The sequence below is a fragment of the Molossus molossus genome, unplaced genomic scaffold (genome assembly GCF_014108415.1).
Source record: "Molossus molossus isolate mMolMol1 unplaced genomic scaffold, mMolMol1.p scaffold_m16_p_20, whole genome shotgun sequence".
NCBI classification, from domain to species: Eukaryota; Metazoa; Chordata; class Mammalia; order Chiroptera; family Molossidae; genus Molossus; species Molossus molossus.
The window spans coordinates 35740603-35762116 of record NW_023425356.1 but is presented as its reverse complement, the minus strand read 5'-3'; the positions used below and the strand labels follow the sequence as shown (position 1 = coordinate 35762116).

Below are 21514 nucleotides of genomic sequence, written 5' to 3'. Positions count from 1 at the left end.
TGGGGGATTTTAAGAGAACAATAAGAAAGGGGGTTTTCTTTCTCAAGTTCCTGAGACAGCACCTGCTGCCCACAGTGGCCCCTGTTTGCTGTAACTGCCGAGATGGAAGATTTTGCTTTTAAGCCATCATGCAAATTCAAGCACACCAAAGGGCAGTAGTACTGCCTTGTACATCAGATTCAGCACAGTGGGTTTTCTTGAGCCTTATTTGATCCGTTTCTAAAAGAATAGACAAACTTTTGGGAGTAATTACTCGAACTTGTGTCAATCTGCAAGATAAAAAGATATATATTTTGCTGTGTGTGAAGAATGACAGCAAATAGCACCCAGAACTAAATATAATTTCTAGTAAATATATAGAGAAAAATAATCCATAAACTTGATAAATGTTTTTCTATTTCGTTTCCTGAAAGCGCCAGGGCACCTTCACTCTTACCTACGTGCGTGCGTGCATGTGTGCGCGTGTGTATGCACACACTTTTACCTAGTATGTATGTGTGCAGGAGTGCACGTGTGTATACAGACACACAGACATACTCATAATTCATAATCTTTGAGGACTTGGTAGCTGGGCTGGAGACAGGGTCCTTCTTGAATGGTTTTGAAATTGTTAATGAACTTTTAGGCCACACTGGATTTGATCCTTATACCAGGAAAATCCCCAAGGATATATCAGAGCACACACGTACAATTCTGGGCATAATTTAAAGACAGATAGATTCAACAAACAACAGCTAGTGAGGTCTCCTCCTCACTGAAGGAAAAAGCACAGGCTGGTTTTACAGTGTGATTAGACTCTGTCACAGCTACAAGTGAGACTGGGAACTCTTCATTAGGGAGACCCCAGCAGCTGGTAATGCAGGCAGCGGTCTCAGAGCCAGGACAGATTCTCGTAGCATCAGACGCCTGAATCTGTTTGCTCAGTAAAGTCTACACCACTGCCCTCAAACCCCCTTCCAGGCTGTTCCTGAGGATACTTACATGAGATACACCATTTAATTCATGTTCTAACTTTATAACTTAACTCATTTGTAAAACACTCTGGACAAAGCTGATTAATGTAACAATAAAAGAATAACATTTTCCATTTAATGCAACTTTATAACATACATTCTTAAACTTCATGCTGCCCAGTACAGCAGTTGTATTTAATCTTATAATTCATGTGCATGAATGCACAGAGCTGCCATTTTTCAAACTAAAAATATTGGGAGTTCATTGTTTTTTGGATTATTTTAAGGCCTTTCAGTACAGCCACACTAAAACAGTAAGATCGACGCATGGTTTTGTCATCATGATAATAACAAGTCCTAGCTCACAATAGTATATATAGTACTTAGCTGGGACTAGGAGCAATGATAGACTGCTTTTTAGTCATTGCAAATAGTTTGCTTTTGTCTAGTTTAACTAGAAATTAGAAAGAGAAAAATATTTTTCATATATACAAAACATTCTATTTAATAAAGTATATGCACAAAATTATATATTAGGTAAGAAGCAAAATTAAAAAGAAAACAGCTTATAATATTCCTGATTAATCAGAGTTCCTAGATATAAAACCAATAAATGAAAATGTCTTGCAAGCTAAAAACAGCACATTTTATAACTTTTACACACTGCAGAGGAAATCAAGAGCTTGTGACACTGTTCTGAGGATTCTTTCATTTATAAAAATCGAAGGCCTAACTTTGCAAATACAGCTTTCAAGCTGTATGAGCAAACTGAACTTCCATGAAAGGCACAGGATGACATCACGTTAAAGAGCGTCTCTGTATATTTCATAAAATCCAGTCACAAGTCACTAGAAACTTCATAAGGAGTCTCAGAACTGTTTTGAACACGATGTTCTGGTTCAAACAGAGAACGGGAGAGTCTTCACGTCACACGTACAAATTGAAGGAGAGTGAAGAAGACAGAAGGGTTTCTGATTTGAATGCTACCTGCTCTATGCAGTGCTGGTTACTAACCACTCGGAGTGGATCATTAAAATTCTCTTTAACTCAAATTGTTTTCCATTTTCAACAGCGTATCTACTATATGTTTTAGTTTGTAAAAAAATGCATTTGCATATTACTACAATTTTAAAGAGTTAATCATTGAAAGGAATTTCAAAGTAAGATCCTGTCCTGTTAGCTTCCTACACTGGAATACAAGAATACGGGTAGTGCTTTCAACAGAAAGTTACACAGTTCTCCAGTACAGCCTGTCTCGAAGGCTTGCGAGGGACCAGTACCGTGACTTAGTCTCTTTGGATTGGGCAAAAGCAGAGGCAAATGAAGACATGAATTTTTAAAATAACATTAAAGAATGCCTTTACAACAATGAAACCTTGTTGCACTTCAATGTGGTGTTACTGAGAAGAACTGAGGCATGAGGCATAATGACACTAAGTGCACACAGGGAAATATCTGAAACGAAACCATTTCAATGTGCTTGAAACTCTTCAGCAGCAGATATGACTTACAATAGACTGGACGACTACTTTCTTATATTTCAAACACCAGCGATGAGCTAGTCAAAATATGTCTTATGGATAACATGGAGGGTGATATTAAAATAATGCTGCAACTGAAAATTCTAATTTAAAATAACATTTACAATTTTGATTTTTCACAAAATGACTGGCTCTTTTGCTCAAGTAAAATTAATTTCAACCCAAAAGCATGACCTTAAAGCTCTGCAGAATTGTTAGTTTAGGAAAGACGATAGAAGTTTTTCATCTTCCCAAACAAGCTCTACCAGAGATACAACCTGTCTCCATTTACGTCAGTATTAAATGTTCTTTCCGCAGAATTTAAAACATTTTGGTAGAATGCTGAAGATGGTTTTTCAGAGAGGGACTCGTCTAAGGGCGGCCAGGAGGAAACAGCGATGTCACGGGAAACAGCGCAGCCTGGCATTGCGGACGCTCCTTCCGGTCATCAGGACTCCAGCAATGCGTGCCATCTACACACCTGCTGTCCTTTCGACTCCTTCATTTCAGTCCAGTGGTTGAGCTCCTCTTCTCCAGAGCTGTTCAGACCTAGAGAAATCCAGCCTATCATCTCTTTTCTTTTCATGCTGCGTTTGTTATACACAGACAGGATGAGTGTCACATCAGAGAGCTGAAACAAGGCCACTTGAAAAACAAAAGTTTCCTTGTACACTGGATTGGGCTGCCCTCTGCGGATGGATGTCTTGCATTTAGACATTTCTTGACCCATGGAATTCAGGAGAGTTAATTTAACATATGTATCTATAGAAAAAAGACAACAACATACCACAAATATCATTTGAAACAAACTAAAAACATCCTTCTTGTAACATATGTTGAGAAGATTAAGTATCTGTATTTTATAAGGATATGGTGTATACCAGGTTTAATGGAATTTCAACTAATTCCATTTTGATGTAGATGCTTATAAAAATGTGACAGGTACAGAGAATGCTAAGTAGGCAGAAAGTCTTTTGGGGGTGCTAATATCTTAACCTCACTATTTCTACATTATAGTTAGTATTAAAGGTATACCTCATAATCCTTCCTCCACCCTCCCACCCATTCCTTGACCTCCCACGACCTCCCTCGGCCACCCTGCCCATCCCATCCCCATTTAGCTTCACTAAGCAGGACGTCATAGCATTAATAAACACTTAGCAAGCTCAATTAGCCACAACACTGTAAAGCATTCCACTGTGTTTTCAGAGAATAAGAATAAACAAACAAATAGAAATGAAGGCAAATGATAAAGAGGAAAAGAGGAAGACAAGAATGCAAAGATGACATCAAAACAGCTTAGGATGAAATGTCAAAAAAATCTCTGCATGGATGTGGTTTTTAATTATATTTTAAAACCAATTAATGGCCAAAATGAAGCCAAATGCATTAAGGGCTCAAAGTTCAGCAAATCAAGTAAACTTTCTCCTGGCTTCATGCAAGAGTACATTTAATGTGCTTTTTGGACAGTCAAAATAGATACTATCGGATTCCTTTTTGACACAATTCAATGTCAAATTTTAAGTATGGTATCTTAACTGTGTTCATGAATTATAAAGAAAACTGATGTGATGGTTAGTGTACAAAGTGAAACGTAAGAGTTCATTGCCTGGTTATTTGGGAGATAAACCCTCTCTTCAAACAACTGTGTTTTCAAGTTCTTTTGACTCATGCAAATGACCTTCAGCATGTTGATCCATCATGTGTACTTCATATCAAAATTTCAATTAATTTAATGAAAATTGTAGTATTTCTGATGAAGTAACTACTTCTGTTGTATGAATCAAAATACAATGAATGAAAAAATAAAACCTTTAATTTAAAAAGTTTTGCTTATTTTATACTCTGAACACCATCATCCATAATCAGAGATAAATTCCAAGTTAGTTTTATTTAAAGTACCACAGATAATAAATGTGCATTTTTGGAAACCAACATGGTGGACAGCTTCACTGCCGGCAAGTTTCAGGGTATTTTGTTTTTGCATGAAAAGACAACATCCAATTAGCCTCTACAGGAACTCACCTCGGATTATATAAACCTGTCCACCTATCAAGTGTTTTAGACAACAGAACAGTCCATCTGACAACAGGGGGTGGAAAGCAGTAAAAGAAATAATGACCAGATGTCAATTGTTGGGTGAAAGAGGGTCAAAGGTTAGAATTAAAGAGGAAACACTGTTCACTGGAGTGGAAGAACACAAAACTTCAGCATTTTAATTCAGGTAGAGGGTTGAACAAAAGGGTCGTTGGGTAAAATTCATGAAATGAGAATTTTTAAGGTCATTGTGTAATCTTAAACAAAAATTACACTGTTTTAAAGGGGGCATCTTTATAATGATATTCTTTGGTCTAAAGCACATTGAACATAGAATCATGCAAATTATCAGACTATAAAAGACTGAATAAAAGTCATTATAGGATCAGTATTATTATTATCCTAAATTTTTAAGTTTATCCATGCAATATTTAATATTTCAAATACTTTTATTACTCTCAATATAAAATTCAGTTATGAAAAATACAACAGAACTACCAAAAATTTTGCCCTTGAATATTGCTATTGTTTCTTTGGTTAAAAATTGGATTATTTGGCCTATAACACAGTTCAAAGCTTAGTACCTAGGTATATATGAAGGGTCACAATATCTTATATAATATATACAGTATAAGATGAACTGATACAACTGTCTTATATTTTACTTTATAAATACTCCATAGAAATAATTTTAATGTTGACATATTCAATGCACCTGAACACCCTGATACTGAAGATCTAACTGTAAAATAATGGAAATTTCTTTAACTTACTCTTTAAAACCGGAAAGATCTACTTTATATTGTGGATGCTAATCTCTCCACCTGTTTATTACCAGCCCCTGACTATCACGCTCCCTTCATTTTAGTTCTGATTAGTGCCTCTCTATTTCTATCAAAGTGGGTAGAACAAGGACAGAAAGGCAAACACATCATCCCATTCTGCTACTTTTTAGCATCTGAAGTTAAATATTTGTCAAAAAAATTAAACTATTAGCTAAAGCAAGAACAAGTGGCAAACTGTTAGCTTCTGGCTAAACGCAACCCCGAAAGTATCTTATCTGTTACAGCGTTAACAAACACTTTTTTTTTTTTTCCAATTTTATTTTTAATTTTATTTTTGTTACAGATGTTTCTTCTTTTTTACCCCATTGACACCCTCCTTCCCATCCCCGCCCCCCCATCCCCAGCTTTGTTGTCCACGTCCATTGGTTATGTGTACATGCATCTAAGTTCTGTGGACAACCCTCAGAAGAGGGGGTGGTGGGGGAGGGAAGAGATTAACAAACACTTTCCATCCGAATGTCTACATGCAGGATGGGCCCTCCCTTTGTCACAGGTCTTATCATGTTCCTTATCTTTCATCTACAAATTCTGCTCATTAAAGTTGCTTCTGAGAACATTAGGGTTTACATTCTAAGTGTGGATTAATGAAGATAACAAAGTAGCTCTTTATTCTAGTACTGTAACTATTTCTTTCCTTCCTCTGAATTTTTTGCTCTAAAAAGAGAATGGGGATGACAATAATTCCATCCTTCTTGTATGCACCTTTGTCCGATTTGAGTCTCACGATTACCCTGTGACAGAGTTTAATTTTATGTATAAGGAAACAGACTTGGGGGATTTAGGTCACTTGTCCAGTGGCAGAAATATAAACATAATTTTGGCCTTCCGACTTGTAATTTAGAGACAGATAAACTTCGTGATGTGTGTGAGAAGCCAGGTGTCCAGCATTACTTTGGGCAAACCAAACACGTATTTATGACTTTTCACTTTGATTGAAAAACATTTTTTAAGGACATTTAGAAGTTAATTTAATTCAAGGGCGGAAGAAGTTTTCCTCTCCTTCAAGAATTATTTGATACATGGAGTAAACGACTGCTTTAAGCAAGTCTGAGAGAAATTTAAAACAAATTAAAAGTGGCCATTTTGCCCTGGCCGGTTTGGCTCAGTGGTTAGAGCGTCGGCCTGCGGTCTGGAGAGACCCGGGTTCGGTTCCCGCTAAGGGCATGTACTTCGGTTGCAGTTTGTCCCTGGCCCTGGTTGGTCGTGCGGGTGGCAGCCACTCGATGTGTCCCTTCACGTCGATGTTTCTCTCTCTCTCTCCCTTCCTCTCTCTCCCTCCCACTCTATCTGTACAAAAAATGGAAAAATACCCTTGGGTGAGGATAAAAAATAAATAAATAAATAAAAATAAAAGTGGCCATTTTTATTCAAAATTTCCTTTCAAAGTTTTAGTTTAGGGCATTAACAGCTTTCATTTAGAGAAGTATAAAGAAGCTGCTATCTTCCCAGTTTGTTTCCATAGATATCAAGATACAGTTTGGGGCACATACTGGGTGACAATTTCTCTGTTCTCCCAGAACTTACCTGGAGCTGGGAGAGAGATGAGGAGGCGGAGTGAGAGGCACAGACACAGGGCAGAGGGGTACCATCTAGCTTTCCCTCCCTAGCATTTAGAGTAAATACCCAAATGGCCCTTATTCTGCGTGTCCTGGTAAAGCCAAAGCACATTCCATTTAAGAAAAGACTGGTGGCAGTGCTGATTTATAATTTTAAAGGAAGGAAAATGTGAAAAAACAAAACTAAACAGTTTCTTCTTAAACTGTTAAGGGAGAAAAGTATATATAGTTCGGCATGCAGACAGAGAAAACAATATTAATCTTTAGTTAACAACAATGACTACACATATTCCTGATCATATTTGTGGGGTACTGTTAACTTTAAAAGACCTTGTAACTTTTCCTGGCCTTAGGAGATAATGACTATGATAGGGAGAGTTTATTCCACTGACGTTAGAAAAATTAAGTCTTGACATCTTACAATTAGTATTTTGAATTTCTCATTTTCTACTTCCCAAATGACTGGAGATAGAAAACATGAAACAGAGGAGCTGATGGTTATAACACCATTTCATTTTGATCAGTTAAGACTAAATGATAGGATGGAAGCCCCTAACACTGAGCTTCCCATAAGTGCAGAAAACATTAGAATTAAAAAAACAAAACAAAACAAAACATTTTTCACTCACTGGGTGGTCTGTTTGCTGCCAAGTTTTTGAAGTGGCTGCCTTTTATGACTTCTGCCGAGAGTCTTCCAGTGGTGGCGTTATACAGCAGCCCGATGAGAATTTCTGGAACCGAGCCATGTTCAAGAGACTGACAGGAGGATGTACTTCTACTACAGGACACTTCTGACACGCTCATTTGGGAGTCACAGCCCTGTAATCAAAAGTGAAATCTTTATAGTACTTTGTGGAAAAAAAAACACTGTTAAAGCTGTGTTTATTGGAATTAGGCAGGTACATCACAACAAAGATAAAAGAGATGCAAACAAAATTCCCAAAACATTAGATTAGAAACGTTGTTTTGAGCATATTTTAGTCTCCAGATCTCTTTTCATTATACAGCAGTCAATGAAATGATAGGAGATGAGGTTTTATAAATCCCTGCATTTTTATATACAAATCAGAGAAGCTAAATTTCTTAAACTCTAGGTGTTAGTGAACTATTTTCTGAACGTAAAAAATTGTTGTTTAAAGACTTAATGACTTTAAAAGACTGACACAGATTTAGACTAAATTACATTAAATGTAAATGTTTTAACAATGTCTTTAAAGACAAAGACTGGCACACTTTCATTAAATAAGATAAAACAATCTTCTGTTTATAAATCAGCATGTAAAACACAGAGATACAGAAAGTTGAAAAGGATGGAAAAATATTAACTATGCAAATGGTAACCAAAGGAAAGTTGACATAGCTACATTAGTATCAGTCAAGGTTAGCTTTAAGGCAATAACCATTACTTAGAGATGAAGAGATGCACTCTATGATAAAACTTTCAATTTACCAGGAAGATAAAATAATTCCAAATTTGCATGCTTTGATAACATAGGTTCAAAATACAGAAATCAAAAACCACCAGGCCCAGAGTAACAAATTCACAACCAGTAGAGACTTCAGGACACTTGTTTCACTAACTGACCAAACATGCGAAGAAACAAATACAGTAAAAGTAGAAGATTTGAATATCACAATAAGGAAATTGACCTAATGGTAATATATAGAACACCAAACCTTAAAGAATATATATTTTTCTCAAGCTCACAGTGAAATTTTTTTAAAATATTTATAAAAAACAAAGCAAATAACAATGAATTTCAAATAATGGAAAGGAAAGCATTCACAATTTTTTTGTTGCTGTTAATCCTCACCTGAGGATATGTTTCCATTGATTTTTTTAGATAGAGTGGAAGAGAGAAAGGGAGAAAGAGGAGAGAGACACACATCAATTGGTTGCCTCCAGCACGTGCCTTGACTAGGGCCCAGGATCGAACCTGCAACCTAGGTATGTGCCTTTGACCAGGAATCAAACCTGCAACCCTTTGGTACGCAGGCTGACACTCTAAACACTAAGCAACATTGGCCAGGGCAAAATAATCTTTTTGATAAATAGTGGTAGGACAATTGGTTATCCACATAGAAGTAAACGAAAATCAACCCCTCCCTCAAATTATCAAAAATTCAATTCTGGATCTAACTGTAAAAGGTAAAATAAGAAATCTATACATTAACATAGGGAATTACAATCATGATTTCAGGGTAGGGAAAGAATTCCTACAGAGGATACAAAAGCATTAATCATAAAGAAAAAGTGTGGTGAATCTGTTAACATTAAAATTAAGAATTTCTCAGTTTCCACAGAAACTTCTAGGATAGTAAAAAGGCAAACAACCAAGGAGCGGAAGAGATCTGTAATACATTTAGTTCCATAATTAGCCCAAATCCAGAAAGTAAAGAACACCTATAAATCAATAAAAAAAAGACAATACAATATAACAACAGCCAGACACTTAAACCAGCAGTTTCATAAAAGAATGGCCAATAAATATATGAAAATGATGCTCAACTTCATTAGTAACCAGGGAAATGGAAATGAAAACCACAAAGCAGTGGGAACTCTCCAATTCCTCTAGGGTAAAGTGATACGGCTTCTAAAAATGTTAAAAATACACATACCTTATGACCCGGCAATTCACTCACATATATACCCATCGGAAATACATGCAATGTTCACCAAGTGACAAATGAAGGAATGTCCGTATCAGCACTATTTATCATGGTCCCAAACAATAGAATGGATAAATAATTTATGGTGAGTTCATACAACAAAGCAACTATACTGGATATACAGTATATACCCACTATACAGCAAAAAAGTAATTATAACATCATTTACAACCATGACTTTGACTGAAAAATGCTGAGCCTAAAAGGATACTTAGCTGTATAATTCAATTTACGTGAATTTCAACAACAAGAACAAAACCAACGGTGCTCCCGCTCTGGAGAGCAAGCTCACACCTTTCTTCCCTCTCAGGTGCGCATCTTCTGAACTCCAAGGGTCCCGAGACGACTTGTAACCAGGGGAGCAGTGGGCAGCAGCAGCTCCTCCGGGTCTAGCCCCCTGAACCTGTCTCCAGGGCCCCTTCCTCTGCCGTCCCAGTGAGCTGACCGCAGCCCACCTGGCTCACTTCCTCCCCACACGCTTCGCAGCCCAGAGCGGCCCCGCCCGGGCTCTCTGCTGCTGCTTCGATCCCAAGCCCTTCCTGTTTCCCTGTCCCCAGCTTTAAGAAAGGTACTCGCCAAACAAAAAACAAACAAACCAAAAACAGGCAAAACTAAGCCACAGTATTTCAGAGCCATGGATAGGTAGTAAAACTATAAAGAAAGCAAGAAAGTGATCAATATTAAAGTCAAAATTGTAGTTAACTCTGAGTCACTGGGAAGGGCAGTCGAGAGCTTCTGGGGTTACCGAGGTTTTCTTTCCTGACCTGGATGGTAGTCACATGGGGAATACATTTTTGTTCTTTACACTTTTCTAATGTGTGTTGGGTTTCAGAAGAAAAAAAGGTTTAATGAAAGAATTACATGATACAAGAATACAGTATATACAAATTAACATACAATGATAAAAATATATATTTAGAACTTTCTTGGAAGATTCCTAAAGGGATTCACTCCATAAGTTAAATAAAAAGACTGTAACACATTTTTAATAATAGACTGAAAAAATTTTAGATTAAAAAAATCTAAAAATGTTTTATATAAATCTTTACTTTTGAATCTAGTCTTGGCTATATAAGTGAAGAATTAATACATACCTGGGAACTGAATTAACTCACTGGACTACTATTCAGAGGAATAAAATCTTGTATTTTCACATTTAACTCTAAATCAGAGAAGAAAGCAACAAGGAATACACATCTTATACTTGTAAATCAGGGGTACACAAAACACACAGTTTGGGATGTTTTCATGACAGTTGGAGGAGAAAACAATTTTAGTAAGTTTCAATTAGGATATATCATCACTTATGAAAACAGTGTCAAAAACATGCTCGTGTGTATTTGGAGCACTGCGGCATTAGGCTATTCCACTAGCAGCATCTGCTAGAACACTGTGAAATACATTTTTCATAATACAGCATTTTTCACATTAACCTACTGTCAGATAATAAAACGTGAATCTAATATTTTCTTATCAACAAAGATGTCATATTGCCAATTTTGAGCAAGAAAGTGAGGTTCCAAGAAAGTCCTGGGAAAGGCCTTTCTTGTCCTCAAGATCAAGAAAAGAGCAAGAGTGAGAAGATCCTTGGCGATTGCGACCTGTTTTAAAGCCCTGCTGATATATAACAGTGCTTAACAGAAAGAACTATGGTCTACAAGAGTTCACTCTGGACTTCACCTGGGAAAGAGTGCTCATCCCTCGGTCTTCCCACTGCAGGCAGCGTCTAAGGAGACGGGCGAGCAGACCAAAGCCTGCAGAATGACTACATAAGCAGAGTAACTGCAGGGAAGACAAATTAAATACAGGTACCATATGGTCCCGTGGCACCTTTCCTATGCCTGTTCCTCAGGGCTGGCTGCTCCGTTTCGTGTGCACTCAGGAACCTACCTAATCTCTCTGCAGACCCCATCATTAATTTATAGCTGGGGTTTGCCTAGATGGCAGTAACTGCAGGTGATTAACCCAAAGTCAAACAAATCCCAATCATAATTAGGTCTACTTCAAGGAATAGTCCCACAGGCTCCCCAAAGTAAAACTTCTTCCCATCTAACACAATATATTTTTTTAATACTTCCTCTCCTTCCCCCTGAGTCCTTTGCCCTAGGGTGAAGGAGCATTGTGAGAAGCAGAAAAAAACTAATTGTTCAGAGAAATGAATAAAGCTCTATATACCGTTTACCATAAGAAGAATTAGTATGGTGCTAATAGGTTACAATTAGGTGGGAACTTACATAGAGAGAAAAACATAAGAACTGCTAGTAAATAAATGTGTGGACTTTTATTAACACTAAACTAATTCCTTCTTACTTGTAACCACTTATGCTCAATATTTTTTAAGGTAAAACTGAACTGTACAATGATAATGACTATACATTTGAATAGTTTCTGTTGAATTTATTTTCACTGTGGCTGGAAGATACTCTCTGGTTTTAAATTGATACATGAAATGCTTCCATCAGACTTTTCTGAAAATGGGGCGATGAGGACACAGAGGGTGCTGGAGTGTCACAGGGGGACGTCCCTGCAGAGCGGAGCTGCACTAATGGCGAGTTTCCTCTCCAACAGCTCGGCTCCTCCTCGGGGCCCTTTCCTAGCCCCAAGGCACTGAAATTCAGCAGGCTGGGTGAGGAGGAGATAACCAGAGGCAATTTCAGGCAAGAAAAAGTAAGAAGAGCCTAAAGGCTCTGAACCTTGTCCCCGTTCCCGCCCACTCCCTCCCCAATCTAGTGCGCAGGAGGGCCATTCTGCATTTTGGTAGGGTGAAAACAACAGACTCTCAAGGACAATTTATGGGGTGAGCAGGGGATGGCTGGATAATTTAAATTTCAGAGTGCAGTTGGATTCAGGATACTTGTGGTTGCAAACGACAGAATATTCCACTTTAACTGGCGCAAGCAACACCAGGGAATTCCACTGGCTTAAGGAACACAGCAGCTGGAACAGAGGTAGCTTCAGGTACTCACTGTCCAGGCCTCAACCTGTCCCCCTAGGAACTCACTGTCAGGTACTCACTGTCCAGGCCTTGATCTGTTCCCCTAGGAACCAGTTCTCCTCTGTTTCTCCAGTCTGGTTCCCAAACGTGGCTTTATTCTCAGGTAGACCTTGCCCTCCTAGCTGCCGCACAGTTCTTAGCAGCTGAGTGTTGTGAGAAGGAGGAAGACAGCATCCTGATTACTCTCACCCGAACCCCAGGGCTCGTGGGGTTTAATTACAGGGTTTGGAAATAAAGTCACTTCATCTGAAGTACAGGGGCAGGTTGGCTCCAAAGCAAAAGCTGGATACTGTGGCCACAGGAAGAAGACATGGATGCCAGGCAGAAACAACATGCTTGTTACAGAGCCCTTCCAACGAATTGTTTGCTGCCGCCTCTTTCCCTGTGGCCTTCAGTAAGGACCATTAGCCATGTTACTAAGGAGCTGACAATGTCACGGCCATTGCTCCAATTGTACTTGCCCTCACTCTGCTGGGCTTGCTGTGCAGTCACGAGCTTTGCACGGGGAAGGCAGAGGAAACAATGGTTTCGTGAGCAGGGCTCCGACATTCAGGTTAGGGCACAGAAAGCGAAAAAAATTCTCACTTTCTCTTTCATAAAGAAAGTTCTTTCATATTAACAATGAAAACTTTACGTATTGATAAGAAGATTTAAAATATAAAGCATTAATTATAAAACAAAACAAAAATATTTTATATTACTAATATTTGACTACAGCATCATGTAGAAATGGTCATGAAAAATTCCTGCTCTGATCAAAGTTTGTATATGTGTAAACATAGGTGTATACATGGATGTATACACATGTACACATCACTTTTTCACTGTAGTCAATATGAATATATCTAATTTGGTATTTCTGTATATATGCTTATGACATTAGTTTATCAAGTGGATATATTTTTCCCATGCTCTCAAATAACTCCTATGCTATATAAACTATTTCAGAGGATGAAAAGCAAAAGTACCCAACTTTTTTTAATTGTGTAATTTTGACTAGAGAAGAACATAAAAAAAATGTAACCAATCCTATTTATAAACATATATGCAGAAATCCCAAATTAAGCATTGTTAAACTGACTTCAGCAAAAATATACACATATGCACACATACATACATATATAAACACATAAATTTCATCAAATACATATTATTCTAGTAGAGTATATGTTCATTGAAGTTCCATAAAACTTCCCTTTGAAACTCAACCATTATCTTTCTTTTATGAGTACCTTTTGAATTACTAATTGAATTTCTTTAATAAGTCTTTTTGTTTTTATTATTCCTAAATCACTTTTTAGAAATTTACATTTTTCAAAAAAAAATGCTCATTTCATCTAAGTTTTCAAATTTGTTTTTCTACAGTTATTCTCTTATAATTTTGAAATCTCCACTGAAGTGGTGATTATGTCCTCCTTTGATTTGACACATTGTTTCTTTTCCTTTCCTGATCAATACCTTTAGGGGTTTATCTATTTTATTAGAAATTGCAAAAAAATCAGCTCTGATTTTTGTTAAACTTCTTTACTATTTTTCTTTCATTAATTTCTCTGTTTTCCTTTTCTAACTTCTTGAGTTGAATGTTTATTTTAGCTCATCAATATGTACTCTTTCTTATCTTCTTATAAATATACTTAAAGCTATACATTTCCCTGTAATACTGTGATAGCTGCACCCCACAAATGTAATAGTATTTTCATTTTGTTTGGTTCTAAATATTTCTACTTTCAATTATGTTTTCTTTTCTGACTGTGAGTTAATTGAGAACGTTTTTGTTTGAGTAGCCAAATATATAGTTTCAGGTGATGGAAGTGGTAGGTAAACTGCCTCTTTTACCTTACTTCCTACTATTCTACTCCCCAGTCATGGAGTTCCGGCTAAAATAGCCTCCTTGGTACTCCTTGACAACACCGCACGCACGCACGCATGCACGCACGCACGCACGCACGCACGCACGCGGCTCTCAGGCTTGTCTATTCCATCTGCTTGCAATGTTCTTTCTCCAGATATGCACATGGCTAACTCCTCACCTCTTCCAAGTCTTTGCTCATATGTTACATTCCCAATGAGCTTTACCCTGTCCTCTTATTTAAAACTACATCTCCTTTCCCCCTAGCTTTCTTGATCCTGCTCACCCCGCCCCCCCCATAATATTTATAACCTTCTCATAAACAATTTACTTATTCTTATTATGTTTATAGTATCTCTCTTCCTCCCCTCTAATGCATTAAATTTTATGCAGGTGAAAATTTATTTCTGTTTTTCATCAATGTACATCAAATAACTAGAACAATGTCTGGCATGCAGTATATGTGCAACAGATATTTGTTGAATGAATTTCTAATTTCATTGCAATGTGGTCAAAGAATGAAGTTTACATGATATTGATTCTTTGATATTTGTGGAAACTTCCTTTGTGGTCTAGCATATGGCTGACATTTGTAACAGTTCTACATATATTACATTTATTAAATAGAGGTCATATATATATATATATATAATGGATGTATATATATCCATTAACTCAAACTTGTTAAGTGTTACTCAAATCTTCCATATCCTTACTAGTATTTTTCTGCTTGATCTATCTCTGCTTACTTAGATTTTCTACATGTTTAACAAGCTCTTGATTCACCATCACTTCCTGCATCTCATTTCCTTCTTTTGAATGCAATGTTCTTCTTATAAAGTATATGCTTAGTAATTATTCCAGCAATAATCTATCAGTGGTAAACTCTCTTGGACTTTGCCTGAAAATATCTGAAATTTGCATTCTCCCTTAAAAGATAATTTAGGTGGCTATAATATTCTAAGTTGGTAGTTCATTTGCCTCGGCACCTCAAAGATATTATACCACTGCCTTCTGGCCTTTGAGAAGCCTTCTGCTAGACAAGTCGTTGTTCCCTTACATTTTCTCTGTGGTTTCTTTTATCGTTTTTCTTTGGTGCTTCATCATTTTGCAGTAATTTTTATAGGTGTGGATTCATTATTTTATAATCCTGCTTAGGGCTTGTGCTTTCTCAATCTGATGACCTACTATGTATTTCAAATACTGCCTCTCATTGTGGAGTTCTTATAAGAAAATATAATTAACATTCTCATTCCACCCTCCATTTTCCTTACCCTCTTATTCATATTTTTCATTGATTCTATTTTTAAGAACTCCATTTTTCATCCTCAAAGTTCCATATGGTCATTATTTAAATCTGCCTCTTTTCCCATATTGCATGTTTTTTCCTTGTGGTTTCTATTACTTCTTTTAGCTCTTTATTCATTTAAAACATATTTATTTTATGCTCTCTTTCACAGTATGCTATTAATTCATGTCCTAGAGATGCCAATATACTTATCTTTTGGGTCTGCTGTCATTCATTGTGGATCATTTCTTTCTGCTTATACTTTTTTTTTCTTTAATGTAAGCTCATCTTCAAGGGGAAGTATTTTTTTTCTGTAGGAATTCCTTACAAGGAAGTTTGGCTACCTGAGCAAAATAGGATGTCATTTAAGGTAAAAAGTAACAGGGTTGGTATACTGGTGGAACACGATCGGTGTCCATCACACCCTTGCACCTAATATTTATATCCTCAGTTTAATAAATGTCAGAAACACTCATCTTCATCTCACAATTGGGTTTTAATCTAATTTGTGACCAGAGTTCAGGCCAGTTGCATGAAGTAATCAATAGACAATGTACCATTTATGACACTGAAAGCAACAGGATGGAGAGAAACAAACAGCTACTTGGACACTCAGCAGGGGAAGAGTTTACAGAATGTCAGTTCTGCACAAGGCACTGGACCGGGACGAGGTGAACAGATTTCAAGGCCGACAGTGATAAAATGCCTTGAGAGGTTTTATAGGAGAATATAAGTAGATGTGGCTAACTTCCTAGATATCAGAAACTATATTCTTGAGAAGAGAGATATTTGAAATTGGCCCTAAAAGGATTTCAATACGCACAGGGAGAGGCACTTCAGACAGAGAGAATGATCCAAGGCCCAAATGTGAAGAGCACATTTCAAATGTCAGCTGGCCTGGTGTGGCTGGTGCGGTGGGGGAAGGGTGGAGAACACAGCTACACAGGAAGGTGGAAGCCCCGTTTCACTCACACTGCGCACAGTGAACATCTCGCCCAGAGACTGACCACACTGCACTGTGACCTTTACTTTGTCTGCGTTTCCTGCTAGACTGTAAGTCCCTTGAGGGCAGAACCTTTGTTGTATGTATCTTTGTATGTCCCCAAGTTAGTACAGTGCCTATGATTCAGCAGGTACTTCATATTACTAGATGAAAACTGTAAGTTGTGAAAGACGTGAAATGTGCTGGTAAGAAAAACCGGACCTACTTTTTAAGCGGTGGAAAGCAGGAGTGGAATTTTGAATGGGGGAACCCCATGCTCAGATCTATGCCTGAGAAAAATAACATAAGGCCAAACATGTGGCATGACCCGGTGCTTGGGAAGGGGTCGCAATTTACTTTGTTGTGCTAGTGAAAGATGTCTCTTCCTGCGATAGTACTTGTAGTTTGGCTTTGTGTCTATTTTACATCTTACCCCCCAAAACTACATTTTTTCTTTCTTTTACCCTGCAGCAAAACATAGACTTAAGAAATATCTGATTCATTACAATTTTGGCGATCTAGAAACATGTTACAGTGGGAGTAACTGTATAAAATGTGTGTAACCTGACTGCTTTAGCACATATGAAGAACTATGACGTTTGCTTCAAAATTAATGTGGCTGACTTCTCTGTCTTTTCACTGGTCTACTATCATAGTTCTGAAAACTGCAAAAGCTTTCTTTCTCTGAGATATCTGAGGCACTGGCAACACATACTGGGCTGCTAAGGTAGTAAAGACTGCATCCTAGTAATGCCCTTACACATACATCTGGGGGAAGTGAGAGCTTTTACAAACTGGTCACTAAGCTTATAGAGTGCTAGAATCAGAGCCAATTCTATGCTTAGTCTCTTAGCACGTTAGTGTAGTATGCCAGATGTCTTAAGTGTTCCCTTTGTTTTAAATAAAATGCTTTGGTTCTGTCTTTTTAAATATTTATATTTAACTAAACAGAATGATGATTAGAAAATAATAGCTCAAATTTATTTTCAAATGCCTTCTAAGTTTTGGATTATACTCTATTATCCACAGGTTACTGGTTTTATAACTGTAGTTAATGGAACCTATTAAATTTTATTTCTTTTTTTTTTTTTTTTTTATTTTCTTTTTTTTTTTTTTTTTGTACAGATAAAGTGGGAGGGAGAGAGGAAGAGAGAGAGAGGGAAACATCGATGTGAAAGGGACACATCGAGTGGCTGCCACCCGCACAACCAACCAGGGCCGGGGACAAACTGCAACCGAGGTACGTGCCCTTAGCGGGAACCGAACCCGGGTCTCTCCGGACCGCAGGCGGACGCTCTAACCGCTGAGCCAAACCGGCCAGGGCTAAATTTTATTTCTTAAATATAGTTTTAACTATTTAAAAACTAAAACAATACATGCACATGAATGAGTACTAAAATAGAGGCAGTACAACAGACTGGTAAGAAAGCAAACTCTGGAGTCAGACTACCAGGGTCTGTCGCTCATGGGAATGTGACTGGGCAAGGTATTCAGCACCTCGACGCTTACGTGAAATAACTGTCTGCTTCCTTAGCAGTCATGCTACTTGGTAACATATTACAGAACACTAGTGTGTTTACTATTTGTATTGTAGGTTTAATCCATTACCATTTACATTCTTGACTAAAGATTCACCTGCCATTTCTATTTAACTGGGACTTTTCGGAGACTGAAGGGCAAGCTGTTCACCAAGGAGTCCCCATTTGTTAACTCCTTATCTGCATGAATCAGACTTTTCCACATACTGTATCATTTAAAAATAAATTGAATTGTATTTCAAAGCTGAAGACTAAAACCTATTATCAGCAATTGTGTAACTGTAAGTACCTGAGCTTGGAGTGAGACAGTGGGTTTATATGTAAGCTCTGACACTGTGCCATCTGTGTAACTTTGGATATATTTCAACATTTCCTTCAGCCTCAATTTCCTTACCTGTAAAAGGAAGATAGAAATAGTACTATCTCAACATTTTTTGTTCTAAATGTTTTGTTCACTGAAACAGCTCCATAATTTGCAGTGTTTGACATTATAAACATTACAAAATCATATTTCTGTTAGTAAAATACCACTTTTATCTCCTTTATATATTTGGGTTACAAATAATATTTGAAATAAAGGGTGTGAACACTTGAAAAACCATGTACTATACTCCATATCCTGTTTCAGAATGGTCCATTCAAATGACCAAAATTTAAACACTGTAAGACTGTGCTGCCCCCTGCTGACCTAGTTTCTCCAACGTATTTTGTCTTCTGAGAAGTCAAAACACTCTAGTATTACAGATAAGTAACCCTTCAGCAGGCTGCAAGACAATAATAATGTAGATGGTAAAATACTGAATATAGTTCTAAATAAAATATAAAATTTATCAAGATACCAAATTACAAAAAATCAGACAGTGGAGCAAATAAACATAATACACTCCCAACTGTGCAATACACTGTACTTAACAAATTTAGATATTCCATTCCAAATAACTGCTATAATTGCTATTATTTAAAGTGATACTGACACCTTGTGGAACATGAACAAAATATATAAATTTTTGGCTTACGTTAAATCTGCAGTAATTCCCTGATTCCTTCATTGAATTAACAGCAACTTGATCTTTATTTTCCCACATTAGAACAGCATTTGTATTTTGGCTGGTTGCAATGTACCAAAATTATACTTCCAGTGCTAGAAATCTTGGGCATCTTCCCTCTCTTAATCTCACATATCCAACTAGACACAACCTGGTGATTTTCCTCCAGAAATCATCTCAAAATTGGCTCATCCTTACTACAAAAAACTCCTCAATAGAGTCTCATCAGACAGTAGTGCAAAGTGTACTTGACAAGAAATCAGAAGAGCTAAGAGAAACAGTACCTCTTGCTAGCCCCAAGTCTTTGGGTAACTTAACTATTGAGAAGCTCATTTTTCATGTCATGCCCAGTTATAAGATTACATGATCTAATATAATATAAGTGCTTTGAAAATAGACCACTATAAGAAAACTTGATTTCTATAATGCAATAAGACATTAGTTAGCTTTCTCCATTCTGATGCTTCCTAGACACCACTATCTATGCACTGTGCCACAGATGTCGGAGTAGGAAATGGGGTGGGATAGATGAGGAAAAGCTAGCACAGGAGAAGTCTCCTATCTTCAATTAGGTCATCCTCCTTGTCTACTGAACTGGTTACTTAATTTTGATTTTTTGAACCTCTGGCCTTGTAGCTTTCTTTTGATCATGTTCCTAGGTCTTACTTCATTGGATGGCCATTTGAATCAGCTTACCACTCACTTTGTGTCACCAAATCCATACCAAGAAAAACACATGAGACAATGGTAAACTGGACTTCTATAAGATTGGCTTTAATGGTGATACACCTCTACTCAAAAATATTTAAGAACAGAATGGTGAAGTACCTCTGAAAATTTGCTCCTGCATAAAGCAACTAGAACACAGGCAAAAATGGTCTAAACCAACTTTTTCAAAACTCTGAATTAACTGAAAACTTGCAATAATCTGAAGAGTGTTCATCCAAGAAAAATGGCTGAATACCAGTAAGAAAAATAGGCTCTGTGGCATTTTTAAATTACTTTATTCCATCTCGCTCTCCCCGATTTCACAGTAGCCTTGAAAACCAACAGCCTCACAATAATAGTAGCTGTGCAAACCAGCAGCCTAGCAGACACTGGAGGGGTAAGAAAAGGTTTGGAGCTACCCAAAGCCTGATTTCCAGAGAACTATTATTACTTGACTTGTCTGACAGCTCCTTGAAAAGCTTCATTCTCAGGACTTGTTTTGACTTGACCTTACTCTGAGTTTGATATATGTGTACAACACAGCTATATCTTTAGGACATTTACTGGTAACAATCAGTGGCAACTGCTTAACATCACAGCCACCTGAAGAAAGAGTATCAGTTGGCTAACAAAAGGTTGACCAAAAAACTTACAAGGAAAATCTTGGGAATGAGAGGTTCATAGGGGGTTTTGATAAGCTCCAACACATTCCTAGGAATATAGAGTCCATGTACATGTGTAAGGCTATGCACAGGCCTAAGAAATACCTGAAAAGGTCCTAAACTCTCACCTCTAGCTGAGCTGACCTTGAAGCTCTGCATGCATGAAAGGAAAGCCAAGGCACAGTTGTAAACCTGCCCCTGGAGTATTAAACACATGCCCCAGCACCCAGAGTCCCCAGGCAAAGGCCGAGAGACTCACTGATACAAGGCATTTCAGGAAATCTCCGTCTGATCCTCAGCTGGCAACTAGTCTAACTCAACAGAGACTTCAGTGGTTGCACATTACAAATAATACAGACCTTACAGGATTAGTCCAGAAAAGTCACCAAAAAATGAGAAAAACAACAACAAGAACGATTTCCAGAATTGAAACATTGTAATATTTTAAAATATCTAGTTTTCAGTAAAAAAATTATAAGCCATACAAAGAAATAGGAAACTATGGATCACATAGAGGAGAAAAAGCAGTCAATAGAAACTGTCCCAAGAAATCCCAGATATTGGATTTAATAGGTAAGACTTTAGCCCTGGCCGGTTTGGCTCAGCGGTTAGCGCGTCGGCCTGCGGTCCTGAGAGACCCGGGTTCGGTTCCCGCTAAGGGCACGTACCTTGGTTGCAGTTTGTCCCCGGCCCTGTTCGGTCGTGTGCGGGTGGCGGCCACTTGATGTGTTCCTTTCACATCGATGTTTCTCTCTCTCTCTCTCTGTACCCCTCTCTCCCTCCCACTCTACCTGAACAAAAAAATGGGAAAATGTCCTCGGGTGAGGATAAAAAAAAAAAAATAGGTAAGACTTTAAATCAGCTT

The 21514-nt window shown here is 37.6% G+C and overlaps 1 protein-coding gene across 3 annotated transcripts in view; it reads right to left on the bottom strand.

The window, feature by feature from the left end:
- Window positions 1-1649: 1649 nt before the first annotated feature.
- The window catches only part of SYT14 (synaptotagmin 14), a 182551-nt gene continuing 162686 nt past the window's right edge, over window positions 1650-21514 (bottom strand). The window contains exons 7-9 of one of the 3 annotated variants that reach the window (XM_036272796.1): window positions 7541-7730; window positions 4499-4555; window positions 1752-3235 (exon numbers count right to left, since the gene is read on the bottom strand). In XM_036272796.1, the coding sequence (XP_036128689.1) occupies window positions 2922-3235; window positions 4499-4555; window positions 7541-7730 (561 nt within the window). In that variant the 3' untranslated portion in view covers window positions 1752-2921. Of the gene's footprint in view, window positions 3236-4498; window positions 4556-7540; window positions 7731-21514 lie in introns of all 3 variants that reach the window. The other 2 variants (XM_036272797.1, XM_036272798.1) reach the window with 2 other exon arrangements.